The 14,309-nt window shown below is 37.3% G+C and overlaps 1 protein-coding gene across 1 annotated transcript in view; it reads left to right on the forward strand.

Moving 5' to 3' along the window:
- RAB22A (RAB22A, member RAS oncogene family) overlaps positions 1 to 13,146 on the forward strand; it is a 13,333-nt gene extending 187 nt beyond the window's left edge. The window contains exons 2-8 of the mRNA XM_009326866.1: positions 310 to 389; positions 5,275 to 5,356; positions 9,439 to 9,510; positions 9,631 to 9,737; positions 11,583 to 11,692; positions 12,330 to 12,361; positions 13,069 to 13,146. Of these exons, the coding sequence (XP_009325141.1) occupies positions 310 to 389; positions 5,275 to 5,356; positions 9,439 to 9,510; positions 9,631 to 9,737; positions 11,583 to 11,692; positions 12,330 to 12,361; positions 13,069 to 13,146 (561 nt within the window). The remainder of the gene's footprint in view (positions 1 to 309; positions 390 to 5,274; positions 5,357 to 9,438; positions 9,511 to 9,630; positions 9,738 to 11,582; positions 11,693 to 12,329; positions 12,362 to 13,068) is intronic.
- Positions 13,147 to 14,309: the final 1,163 nt, after the last annotated feature.

A 14,309-nucleotide genomic window follows, 5' to 3' on the forward strand; every position in this document is an offset into this window, starting at 1 on the left:
GTTCAAATGCAATTTGTGCATAGCTTTGGGGGCAAAAAAAAAATTTGAATAACTGATAATGAGCGTGAAAGCAGATATTTAGTCCTTCATAAAAACATCTTAACAATTTTGTTTAGAAAACTAACTTATTAGAGACCTTTCATTTTTCTACTAAATGAATATAATACCTGAAGTATTTCAGAATCTAACTTCTCTGAGATTCTTTGCAGGAACATGTTATTCTTGCACAGTGTATTGCAAGATTTGAGGACAAAAAGAATAATCTGTTTATAGTAAGTAATGTTTCAACTGTTTCTGTTCTTTTTTTAGGACACTGGTGTGGGCAAATCAAGTATCGTGTGGAGATTTGTAGAAGATAGCTTTGATCCCAACATCAACCCAACAATAGGGTAAGAAACTAAAGTGACTTATCAATAATAAAACCAAATTGTATGAATATATATTTGTACCTCCTGAATAGATCACTTGAGGATTCTCCATGTGTGGTAGCTAAATGTGGTAATAAACATGACTGTAGCCTTAATTAGCTCATGAGCTACCTTGGGAAACATAGTGTATTCGGCACTCCTGCAGCTTCCATTTTCATGTGTAAGATCTGCACCCATTTTGTATTGTTAATCTAAACTAACAAAATCCTGCTAGGAGTTTTGGGTTATGAATAAATTACACTATAGATGCTTCTGTTGAAGGAACAACATGCTTTTCTCATGCACTACTCTTAAATTTCAAAGTCTAATTATTATGCAACTACATGATTATTTAAGTTGTGTTTTTTTTTTTTGTCAAGTACAGAAGAAGTCTTCTAGGTTTTTGAAGGTAGTTAATATTAATTCAGGTTGTAGTTCTCCTCATGAATTAGTTCTAATGTTATAGATCTATATGCAATACACACATGCGTAAGTAACTGATGAAATTGTTAATGCAATTGGTCTTCCCTCAGAGTAGCAATGTTACTGAGCTCAAATCTTCAAATGGATAGAAGGAAGGGCAAGCATCAGGAATTCTTGGGAGTGATTGGATCTTTTTATTTCTTTTGCTGTCTTTTTGCTTTGCAAGTATTTTATGGGCTGCTTTGCTCAGAAGTAATGCTTTACTTATAGGGGGACATGACTTTACTTGATGCTGAGGAGTGTGTGTGTGGGGGGTGTCAGTGCAACTTCCTGTCTCAGGTGTCACAGAGGTTCTACTACAGCTTTGACCAGAAAAGATCCTGCTGATAAAGATCAGCTGTGTTGCATCCTGTCCTTCTAAAAAAATGTGGTTCCTATGAGATCTCTCTCTCTTCCCCCCTATGCCCCCTGCCTCTTTTTTTGAGTGTAAATACTGGTATCAAATTGCAAGATATTCTGCAGGAAGTATGCTTTTGTTTAAATTTCCCTATTAACAAAGGTAGCCTTTGAGATAGATTGCTAAGTAGTTTTCTTAGATCTTCAAGGGTTGAACATTCTTAGTTACTGTCAGATTAGCTACAGTAGAGGTTCTTTTTTGGAGGACCACGAAACTGATGTGTGGATAGTAGTCATATTGCTGTTTGCTTAAGTAGGGGAGCAAGCTGTCTTAAATATTTAAGTTCAGGTTGTATAGAAATTTCAGACCTACTGCCCATGGTGATATCAAGTGCAAGCAAAACTACTTCTTCAGGTGGACACTATTGAAAGATCCAGTTGTTTTTCTTATTACCTGAGGTGTTTGAGAAATTGGTTATCCGTCTTCATTTCTGGTCATGTAGATACTTTAAAATCAGAGTCTGTTAAATAGTTGGCTAATAAGGGTAGTATCTACAGTGGCCCAAAGTTAGCCATTGTGTTCATGCATGCAGTTCCTGGGGGAGGAGAAAAAAAAAAAAGATATTAAAATCTGCTTATCTAGTAGGTTACCAGGTATGGTAACACAGACTTAGGTTTTGCAAACGTGAGAGGTGCCTATTTATTTAGCTGGGATGCTCTGTTCTATACTTAGACGTATGTCACCACACATCTAGACTACATGAGTTAAACGTTTGAGTAACCCAGTATGGAATTTGCATTATGTCTCCAATCACGTGAACTGCAGCCTCCTCAAGTCTGCTTTCAGATTTTAAATTCTAAAATACTGTGCTTGATGGTTTTAGGCTCTGCATGTCTGCAAGACTGTCTAAGGCTGCAGAGCAAAGATTGTGGTCTGTGATGCTTCTATCCTGGCAAAGTAGAATTTTCTATAATCTGGAGAAAACTCAGGAGTGGGTTTTGTGGTGGTGTTTTGTTGGTTGTTTTTTTCTTTCCTCCCAGGGAAGGGCTGAGACTGGAATGAACTTCATCAAATCTTGTTGTATTCCCTCCAAAGTCAGTTTCTTTTAATCTGGTAGTTTTCTGACTGTGTGGTGTGTGGGTTGATTTCTTTTTTTTTCTTTTTTTTTTTTTTTTTTCCCCTCCCTCCAATGTAGCACTATCTGTTTGAGGGCAGGAACCCAAAGAGATCACATGCACGTGTCTTCCCAGGGGAATGTGGTAGCAGATACTGTGTAGTAATTTAAGGTGCTGTTAGAAGATGCTAGCCGTTGTGGTAATGAGACTAATGTGTAGAATAGAATTTGTCTTCATGGGTTTAATGACAGTACTGCGATTAGTATACTTTCTTGAAGTGACAGACTAAAAATCTGTATCTTTTAGCAGTCTTAACAAAATCATTCATTGGCTGAGGACTTGGTATCTTGGTAGTTCGCTGTAGTAGTATAAATGAATCAAAGCTTGCCCAAATGCAGGGATTGTGTGAGGCTCCAATAAGATACAGTCCCAAAATGTTAAGCAAATTTTTGAAACTTTTTCTAGACCTTGTCTTTATTTTCTAATTGAGACTAGGAGGTGGAAAGAACAAAGTAAGAATTAGAGGGGAGATTTGAGCATCTTACAAAACTAAAGCTGAGAACATTTCTACGTTTGCTCCTGGGGTTTTGAGTTCGTGAGATACAATCTCATGTTTCCTGTGCTGTTTCCATTCCTCTTAGAATTATCTGAGCAATCATACTTTGTTGTCATGAATGTTCATCGTTCAGGTTCAAACGTGGGTAGCCGTAGAAACCCTGTTAGAATTCTGCAACTTTTGTCCTCTCAGGATGCTAGGACACATTCTGCTTTGCCTGACCAGCATATATCCCTAGGTACTGCATAATATCTAGTCTTTCATTATAGTGTCAAAAAGAAATTATGAATGAGTATAAAACTTGTTTCAGGTGCATCTTGTTCATGTAGTTACAGTGCTTGCTTGGCTGGGAGAAGCAGCTAGGAAATTTAGTAGGGATAATGCCTGTTTTCTTACTAGAAGTCCTGGAGCATAGCTCTAGTTTGGAGGATTTTGTTGACCCAAAGGTGGTTTGTCTTTGAGCTGTTTGTTCTCTCTTTTCTTTTGTTTTTAAATTGATGTCTGTCACAATGAAAGCTTTTATTTGTCAAAGAATTTCAAGTAGCATTTAACCTCTATTGTCAGCTACCATTTGGTATGTTTAGTTGTGATGTGAATTAGAGCAACACAGCTGTTCAGTTCAAATGACTGTACGGGAATGTTTTGGTTTATAGAACCAAGTAAGACAAATTTTCAGTGAGAATCTATGATTTAGGAAATCGTTTCCATATTGGCCAGAGAATTCAGAATTGATGCTTAATTTGCAGCAGTCTTAAGGAGGTGGAAGTCTTTGCTGTGCTTTACAACAGGTACTCCTATGGCTTTATTTTCTGTAACTCATTGCTAAAATACATCATCTAGTTAACTGTGTTGAAATGCATTGCAGTTACGCTCTTTTTAGGGATGCTGCAACCTTATATTTGGCTTCTTAAGCGTAATCAACTTTGGAGATTGATGTATTATTTGGCAAACCATCTGAGCTTAAGGAACCGGGGAGGAGGTTACCTCTTAATAGTGGAAAGTGTTGTGTAATTGCTCCCTTTCTTTACTTTGAATGTAGATTTTGTTTTGTCCTCCTATAACATTGAAACATGTCCAAAGACTCCAGTTACATTAACTACAAAAGTGTCATGGACATCATTAAAATCTATGCCCTGGTGGTACTTAAGATCCAAAATAAACTGAAGTTCAGAGTCTTGGACTCTGGTATTTAATGTTGTTGATCATGCTGAAAGTTTTTCTCTGACTCTGAATCTACAGCAAGCTTAGTGTACTGTAAGAAGCTCCAGTACAGGCCACCTCCAGGATCCTATCCTGCATCCTGTCCAAAACTGACAATAGAACAAGTTTGGAAGTCTGCGGTATTTTCAAGTGACAGGAATTAAGCATACAAAAGGCGTTCAAGATCATAATGTAGGATCTTGTATGCTTAAAATAATTATGGCATCTATAGTTCCTATTCTACAAGGATTTGAATTCAGTACGTGGCTTTTCTAGTGAAAAATGTGCCTACAGGTAATAGATATAGCAAAGAACTCCCTCTTGTAAAAGATTAGGTCTCAGAATTCCTGTTCTTGTGGGAAATACACTGATTCATGTAAAGCAGATCAAGTAAAGCACAGAAGTACTTTACAATATTTTGCAATATTTAACTGTAAAACATCTAAAAGTTGGGGGGGGGCAGCTGGAGCATAGGAAAGAATTATTTTGTTTGTCTTCTGGAAGTGCAAGAGCCACTGCAGACTGAAGTATATAATGACAGGCAAGATTTGGGAGCTGTACAGAGTGCAGTCAACAAGCAAGTTACTCATTATTGATATCTCTGTCCTCTTAACACCTGCCAATAGTGATACGAATCTCCCACATTTTATTCCCAAGTATGGATTTACCAGCGTTTATCTGAATGTTAGTACAGAGATAGAAAAAGCTGATGCAAAGGGAAAAAGGATTTGATCTCTTTCTCTCTGGAAGTTTCCGGTATACACTTAAGTGATTTGCTGTGATGATTCCTTCACTTAGGAAGAATGTTGTTAAAAAAGCTGATCTTTCTGATTTTTTTGGTCATACATCCTTTATTTTTATCAAAAGCTTATGAACAATAAAAACTTATAATTTGCATTCGTGTTCCTTCTGTTTTGTTTGTTGAATTTCATCCTCTGAAAGGAAATTTCATCCTCTGAGGCCCTTTGCCTTTATTCAATTATTATTGAATTTTATTATTATTCAATTATTGTCGAATTATTACTAATTTCAGCCTTTATGTATGAAAATCTTTATCAGTTTTGTGTGTGTGTGAAAGCACTTTTACTGGAATGTAAACCTTTTTAAAAGTTCATGGTGGTAATATTCTAAGAACGTATTTATATTCTGAAAGCGTAAGCTGTAATTGTTTTCCAGAGCCTCATTTATGACCAAGACTGTACAGTATCAAAATGAGCTGCATAAATTCCTAATTTGGGATACAGCTGGACAGGAGCGGGTAAGTAGAATCAGTATCTGTGGTGATAGTTCTGGCTTGAGTTTGGGTTGCTTTTCAGCCCCACCCCTGAAAGGCACAATGGGATCTGCTTTTACGAATTATCTGTTAGAATGTTTGTTTCTGTGGAGGTTTCTATCAAGATATGGGTGCTGTAAATATGTTTTCATTTTTCATTGTTATCATGGTTAAAGTACAAAGTTAAGGATGATTACCTAAGAAGAGGAGCTTATAAAACAAAAGACTGGGTTTTGAGTCACTGAAAGGGAGTGCCATTTCAAAAGAAAACAAGGCGGGGGGGGGGGAAGCCAGCAGCTGTCCCTAGCACCATTTCTATAGCTGAGTTTTAAACGTTCAACTACAGTGTTTGCAGACAGTGCAACTGGCAACATGAGAATCCAAGTGAAATGAATGATCATGTTTCATAGTACAAGTAAGGCCCTGGCTCTGGAAAAATATACAACTGCTAATGCATTCTGTTAGCTTCAGTGTTAAAGTTACTAATATGAGTAGGATATGGGCTTAGGCATTCAAAAGCAGTGTTTTAAGCACTGTTATGGGTGATAACTGATCTTTTATTTTTTTGTAAAGTTTTACTTCTCAAATCCGATAGTGTTAGAAGCCATGTCAAGAAATCCATTTTGAAATTTAAATTTTAATTTGGTAGTTTGGGGGGTTGATCTCTGCAGCATGCATAGTTCTGAGGGGAGGCAACAAAAGCCTTCAAGAAAATGACTAGTCAAATGAAATCACAATTAATTGGCATGATTTTTACTTAGAATTTAAAAGGAAAACTTTGCTAGTTAACTTGCTTGTTTATGGATTACTAGTAACAGTGATAGAGATTATAGTAGCTATATCAACAGTGCTTATTCTTGCAGTTTCTTTGCTGTTAACTACTGGCAACTGTCAGTTACTCATGATGAGTTTATTTAGGATATGAGCTAACTGTAACAAAAGCAGACACCAGAGCTGTCTCCAGTAAGAGTCAGTTTGATCAGGTTGGGTTATTACTTTAGGGTAATAACTGGCAAATGCGGCTGTACTATTTTTCAGGATTGGCTCAAGAAACAGCCCAAGAAGAAAACAACAACAACAAAAAAAACCCAAATTAAACAAAACCTCCCACTGCTACCAACAAAAACAAACAAACAAAACAAACCCCAACCTTGTAAAGGCTCAGTCATCCCTGTGCAGCGGCACTTGACCTTTTGGAGTCCTAGTGGAACTGACTTGCTAGCTTTTTAGCTTGATAACAGCCTTGATGGCTAGAAAGTAACTCAACTATATTTGTATTGCATTTCACTGCTCTAGATTTTGAATGACAATTTATTTCCTTCCAGCAGCACCATATAAAGCAAACTTATGTTGTCAGGGATATGTCCAATTGTATCCATATTATCAGAAATATCTGAGTCCTTCCATTACTAGCAGTCAGTCAACATTTGCTATAATTTGTCTTAAGTGAATGTCCTAGCCCATTCTGAAAAGTTAATGCTGGAATGTGAGTCTTCTGAGAGGTAGAGTATGAATTTTAAGAGGCTGGTTCTCTTAAATAGAAAGCTTTATAAACATGCCTGCCACAACTTGGCAGGAAACATCCATTACATATTAGCATTCCATCCTGTTCACTTTAACTGTGTTTGCAAGCAATGGGAGAACGCCCTAATTCGGATTCAGCGCACTACAATCTGAGGAAGCATCTCTGTACATGACTAGCATGTTCCTTGTCTTTCTGTTTTTAGACTTTGAGTGACACACCTTTAATTTTCTTCCATACAAGTTGAATGATACCTTTTATTGAAATCAAAAAAGGAAAGATGTCTTACCTGGGCTCTGACCCAAGAGCTGTGATATCTGTGAAGCTTATGTTCCACACCTGAGAGAAGTCACTGTGAGGCCCCGATATATCCCAGGAAACCAGTGAAATGGGAGCAAGGATATTTACTTTGAAATTATGCCAGTATCTTCATAGATGTTTCTTTCTCCAAAACAGAACAGCACTGTCGCTTACTGCTAGCCACAAATGGTCTGTATACCTGCCTTGCCCTGAAATCTGTAGCACAGTTTTCTGGTCGTGCAAAACATCTGACAATGAATTATTGAAGGGATCCTATCCCTGGTGATCTGGAATACCAAAAACGTCCACACCATTCTTGAAACTAAAATGTCTGTGCTTAGCTATGATGTGTAATGCACAGAATTGGTAGTCCTGGCTTCTTGAGGAGCATTTGCTATTTTCCACTTCAAAAGCCCAGCAGCGAATAGTTCTACGCTGCACTGGGCAACCCCTTGTTCTAACTGGCTTCAGGGAGTGGCTGGCTAGCTTCACTCCAAAGGTGGAAATGCGCACTAATTCACATAGCTCATTTCCCTACGCACATATGCCTTATTTCTTCTCTCATTTCTTCTACGCTGAGTAAAGTTGATAGGAGATTACTTCTTACCTAACAATTGTGACAGTTTCTCTGCATAATTACATGACGTCTTCTTAATAATTCTGTCAAAACACACATCGGAGGCTGGAGGGCAAGCTGAAGTCTTTGGAAAAATAGTGAAAGGAAAATTCAGTGTTTCTGGTAACATCTGTTTTGTTAATGTATTTTATCTGCTGACTGCTCTTAGGTGGAAAAAAGTGTCTAAGTGTTAGCAGGCAGGAAATGAGAGTAATACAAAATCAGCAAGTGAAAGTTGGTTTATTCCCAATGTAAATAGTCAAATAATCAAAAAGCCAGGTTGCAACCAGTCCAAGTGGTGGTTTACCAAATACGTTTCCCTTTACGTTTTAGTACTTAGGAGGAAGAGAGGGATTATGTCCCAACATGAACTGAATGCCTGCCCATGTTTCCCTTTCCCACTATTAAATATTTTTATATTCTGAACTTTGTGTTCAAAATCCTGTTTTCAAAACAGAATTTGAGAGCCAGATGTAAATGGTCTGGAATTCTGCTTTATAGCAAGATTTTTATGATTTATAATATTGCTCTCAGTTGAACTGTACTAAGCAAAAGGAAATTGGTATTTTATTAGAACCAAATAAGCCTTTATGAAAAACTGTATTCTACTCATGATTTTTACCCTGAGTAATAAGATGTACAAAAGCTCCAAATCACATATACTTACATCAAAGCAGTACATGCAGTTTACTGTGTGCTTTGACCGAGAGATTTGGTTGCTAGATTAGTTGTCTGGTTCTTTTTAAGTTAGCAGAATATCACACTGTTTTTAAGAATGCTCGATTGATATTTTTGATGCAATTTAATCATGTCCTCTATCACTCTTTTCAGTCCTGGATTCATAACACCTTGTCCATGCAAAGGTCCAGGCCTGGTTTATACCCTGCAAATGCACTACCAACCAAATATGCCTGCTGTAGATTTAATTCTGAAAATTGCAATAAAATTACCATAGCCTTTTACTATCTAGCATGTTCCTTAAAGCTCTGTTTGCAACAGGTCACATAGTTGTGGGCTTCTGCAGTTTTTAGTTTTAAACATGCTTCTAACTTTTTGAGGAAAAACTTAAGTGAAATTGCTAAAGCCATAAGTTAGATTGCGAAGAAACCAACGGTTCTAGCATTTAGAAGTGCCATGACTGATCCATGGGGCTAGAGGTTGACACCAACTTCCGAACATTTCAGATCAGCAGTAATATATGCTAGTTTTCTTGAAATTACTTGTTGTCCAAAAGCATGAGTGTCTTAAAGAGGAAGAAGCGAGTTCAATTTTAGCTATTTTCCCCTCGGTGTTTAAATTTGAGCATATATGCTGTGGGTTTGTGTCTGTGTATAATCTACGATCTTCTAAACGATTCTAATCTAGTCAAAATAAGGTTAAGTTTGGCTTCCTGCTTTTTGCAGTAGGTGTGCTGCTGATCCCTAAACTATTTATTGGTTGGCCTTTGTAAAACAATACTTTCATGGAAGTTTATGTACTGTACTGCACAGCCTCTCTGTAATTGTAAACAAAAGTTTTCCACTAATGTGAACTTTAAAGCTAGTTTTCACTTTCTTCAGTAATAATAATAAGGAAATCATGGAGGTCAGCGGAAGATCAGATTCATAATGTATGGTGTCTTTCTTTCAGTTTCGTGCTTTAGCCCCAATGTATTACAGAGGGTCAGCAGCAGCCATTATAGTGTATGACATCACAAAAGAGGTAAGAAATTTGATCTTGACCCAGCATTACGATTTCTGGGATTTTTTGTGTGATGGGCCAGTTCTGAGTCTTAATTCCTTCTGTGTTTTTTTTTTTTTTTTTTCTTTTTTCCCACATCAGGAAACTTTCTCAACATTAAAGAACTGGGTTAAAGAGCTTCGACAACATGGACCTCCAAACATTGTTGTAGCTATTGCAGGAAATAAGTGTGATCTTAATGATGTAAGGTAAATAACCGTTGACAGTTTGGAGGTTTTCACTTAAGCTTATAGTGCTAAATATTTTAAGATTTCAGAGCAGGTGAAAGGTATAGAGCAATTTAAGCTGTCTTGCACTAGCGTTGTAGTTTCACAAGGGGTCTGAGCTGTTTCTACTGTCAGAAGATTTGGTTAGTCTGCCCTTGCACAGTCTTGCCCACTTCTTCCCCTGTATTGGTGTGAGTATGTGTGTGATTGGGCAGTAAATCGGGCAGTAAAATGGATCCAGATTAAAACTAACCATTTAAAAAATGGAAAACTGATCCAAGTGTATTTATCTTGCTCACACCATGAACGCTTGCTGGCATGACGGAGGTGGGATAGCAGGGTTAGGAATGAGCAGTTTACAGGGAGACAGGATTACCTTCTCTGGTGGCAGTGCCAAGTTACACAAGCCTAAACTGCCTGTGAAACTACAGTGTAATACAAGCTGTTTACCTCGCTTTATAAGAAGTACCCCTGTCAGTCTGCAGCACCTCATTTTGTTAGGAAAAACGTCGAGCCTGTTTGGAAGCATCGTGTAGGTTTTTCTGACTTGCTTGTTCAGGTGCCTTCCTTCCCTGCTTAAATATTGGGGTGGAATTGGCTGTGGCTGAAATAGTTGTAGGGAGCGGGAAAAGTTCTTGAGAAACTTTATGAACAGCCAAACTTTCAAGAAGGCATGTACTAAAAACAAAAGAAGCCTTTTTTTAATTGATGTCCTGGTTAAATAAGCCAAAATTCAGAAACAAGGTGTGTGCAAACTTCTTGTTTTTAGATTTCATTGGAAAAGGTACCGCAGCTGATGTCTCAAATGAGGCAGATGGTTATGTGTTTAAAGAACCACTGCAAAGTTGGTTCTTAGTATGGTTTTACAAATTGTTAATATATAGCAGTTATCTAGTGAGCTCTAATAACTTCTGTTAGAAGTAGCATATATCTTGAAGGCAATATGGCATAAAATTATTTAGAAGACAAATATAAGGTGTGCAGTATTAAGTCTCACACGCTTATTTCTTGGTGCTTAGGTGGCATCATAAGTTATGTCAACATTGCTATTCAAGCTAATGAGCAAGATTCCTCGTACTTTAGTCAGAGGCAATATTTGAGTCACTGATCCGAAGTCTGTGCTTTTGATATCTTAAGTCCCTTGTTACTAAAAGTAGCCCATGTTTTCTAGAAATTGTATGTAAAGTGATCAATGTATAGTCCAGTCCTCTCCACCTGTGGGGGTTTAGTTTTTCCACGTTGTTTAAGGAAGTGTGCTTCATTACCAACTTGCCTACTTAGAGGTGCAGAATAACTTTTTCACTTTTTGGCTCTGTTGTTGTGTCTAAATATGTTTCTGTTCATAGCTATGTCTTCATGCTTCATGTAAAGTAAATGCTACGCTAATGATCTGTGCAGTGTTGTGAGATACTTGGTTTTGTAAACAGCTGTAGGAAATCCACTGGATTAGTGGAACTAATGCTTTAGGATCTTTTCAGTACATCTAAAACTGTTCTGTGTGTGAAGAATAAAGCACCCCCTAATGATTGATTGCAGACCTACACTTAGAGCACTCAAGAAACAAACTCCACTGTAATGTTGTCAGATGGATTAAGGCCTTGTTTAGTTTCTGATTGTGCTTCAGTGATGCTCATAACTCAAGGCAGGGAGGCAGCATAGAGTAAAGAATGAGCATCAACTTCAGGATGAGGGAGAACTGTGATCCCAAACAGGTAAAATACAAAATACTAATTTAATGAGACACTTAAAAGCTTAATCTGTCACTTAAGATTTTGAATAACGTGGGTTTTTTGCATTCACAGTTTTTTCTTTGCTTTGTTTTTCCAGAGAAGTCATGGAAAAAGATGCTAAAGACTATGCAGATTCCATTCATGCAATATTTGTAGAGACAAGTGCGAAAAATGCAATAAACATTAATGAACTCTTTATAGAAATTAGTAAGTATTTAAACAGTTAATGTGCTTTCTTCTGAAAGAAGTTCAAGTAGAAATTTGATTACTGTATTAGTTTTTGTGCTATTTAGGTGAGAGTATACTGACTTAAATTTGTTACAGTCAGACATGAATACAAACTGCAGAATGAACTGTATAAATTTTTGGCCACCTAATGACCTCTAAATATTCCTTCTAGAGATTTTAAGCCTACTGTGATGCTGCTGAATAAATAGCAAGCAGGGCACTCATCTCAGAAGTCGGTGTCATCTTACTGTATCTGTTACTGAATGTTTCAATTAGTACTTCCAAGGTTATGGAAGCGAAAGGAAATGGCATGAGGAAGATCCAAACTTTATACAGCTGAGAAAAGGAATTAAGTTCTCACTCTTAGTGTTTGTACTTAGTATAAAACAGTGCATTTTCAAAAATACGGGAGTTTATAAATGCCAGATTACTGCCTAGGAAATAGCAATTATTGTGTGTAGATTTTCCACAAATATTTTTCTGATACCTTGTGGTTTTTTAATTAAATTGCAAATGTTTTCTGTCTCATTCATGGCGGGGACGACAATGACAATTTTTTGTGTGAATGAAAAGCAGACAGTATTCCAAAGTGAATTCCATGTAATATTATTTGCAGGATATGTTTCAGACAGCAGCACCAATGTGCAGGTATGTCAGCCTGTTTGTGAAAAGAAGACAAACAGCAATCCATTTGTGTGTGTGTGCACACTGCAGTTTAGCTTTGAATAACTACAGAAGCATTAGACTTAAGAAAAAAAAAAGGCTCCTTTATAAGCTGGTGTAAAAAGTATGTGCTGTAGATTAGCTTCCTGATTTACTGACTTAATAGTTGCTCTCTAAAATTGATCTTGAATAAACTATCCAAAAAAAAAATCATAAATCCTCCTCAGAAAGGAATACTCAACCAGGAACAGTCAATTTTAAAGACTGATCAGATGACTAAAGCAGCTGTCTTTACAAGCACTTCTGTGCTAAGCCTGATGCAGGTGATCTGCTGTGGAAATACAGGTCAAGATGGTAGTTCTCAATGCAGATATTCCAGATGGTATTGGACCCTGCAGAGTATATTCTCTGGGTGCTTTTATAGCTTAGCTCTCCAAATCTAGATTAGACTGAAGTGTAAACGCTGCAAAATTAGCTTAAAAACTACTTCCACTCTTCTTTTGTGGAACCATACCTCTTACAGGCATAGTATAGACTGTTAACCGCCGTCCTTCTCTTATGCAGGAATGTTACCATTAATGACATATGACTAATTGAAGACACATTTTTTGTATACAAAACATACACTGAATGCTTAGAATTAGTTTCAAGTACAATGTTTGCTGTAAATTTTTTTTTCTGCCTCCTTGTAGGTCGCAGAATTCCATCAACTGACACCAACCCCCCGTCTAGTGGTAAGGGCTTCAAACTTAGAAGACAGCCATCGGTGACAAAGCGCAGCTGCTGTTGACTGATCCCTTAGAAAATCAGACTTGTTTATACAGTAGGTGGTCTTGGAAGTTAATAGTTCACGTTGGGTTTATATTATCAGTCTTAGATCTTTATCTGCTGGTGTTCATACACCCGAGGTCCCACAAAAATGGACCAGTTGATCTGACATCTGTACACTCGCAGAAAAGACTGCAATCGTAATGTCAGCCTGTTTACTTACAAAAAGTGTAGTATCTCTTGCATTCAAAGGGAATCCATCATCACTTTTTTTGCCTTGCTTGAAAGGAAGATGGCTATATGGATGGTAGAACTGAAATGTTTAATAGTTTTGTAATCAAGATTTTAGGAGGTTTTTTTGTAAAAAGGGAAATGAGCACTTTTGTGGGACTTAGGGGTGGGAGGAGTCTGGAAGTTAGACATCACTTCTTCCTTTTCTTCAGTGAGCCTTATTTTAAATTTAATTGTAGCTAATCCAAAGTACGATGGGACAGTTGATGTGAAGTGGCTACAGAATAAGCGACTGAAGACAAATAATAAGCAAATCAGTCCATCCAGTCCCCAAATCCCATTTGCACTTTTTATTTAAGGATGATATGCGCCGGGGGTGGGGACACAAGCAACAGATCTTAAACCACAGACAATCTTTTTTTCATGCTGACTTTAATCACTTTAAGGCAAACTGATACGCTTATAGGCATCTTTTTGTTCCTACAAGGTTTTTAGTATTAAGATGTTGGTTGAAGAAAACCTAGTTGTAGTTCTGACTAAATTAAGTGGTTACTGACTAAAAACAGATGCTGTAAACAGATGCTGCCAGTGGTTCTGATAAGACCTAAAAGGTTTTGGGGAAAGCTTTTAATTGCTTGGCATGTGTAAAGTGTTCATATTATATTTATGAGACCAGTGTTTAAAGTATTATAAATTATGTAAAAACAGTAAAAAATAATGCAATCTTATACACTCCTTCCATTCCACACCTATGGATAAACTCCTGGGGAATCTCCATCAGGATTTTTCCTGCGTTTTAGGTATTGTCACTGTGAGTTCATCCAGAGGCAGACTGAAATTCTTTCTCATTCAATCACATTTGAAAGGGCCAATAGAGGATGCTGTTGGTGCAGCATGAGGTCTGTCTGTTGAACAAGTTTTCATCTGTGATGCA

This window comes from Pygoscelis adeliae, unplaced genomic scaffold (assembly GCF_000699105.1).
Source record: "Pygoscelis adeliae isolate BGI_AS28 unplaced genomic scaffold, ASM69910v1 Scaffold286, whole genome shotgun sequence".
In the NCBI taxonomy this organism is placed as follows: Eukaryota; Metazoa; Chordata; class Aves; order Sphenisciformes; family Spheniscidae; genus Pygoscelis; species Pygoscelis adeliae.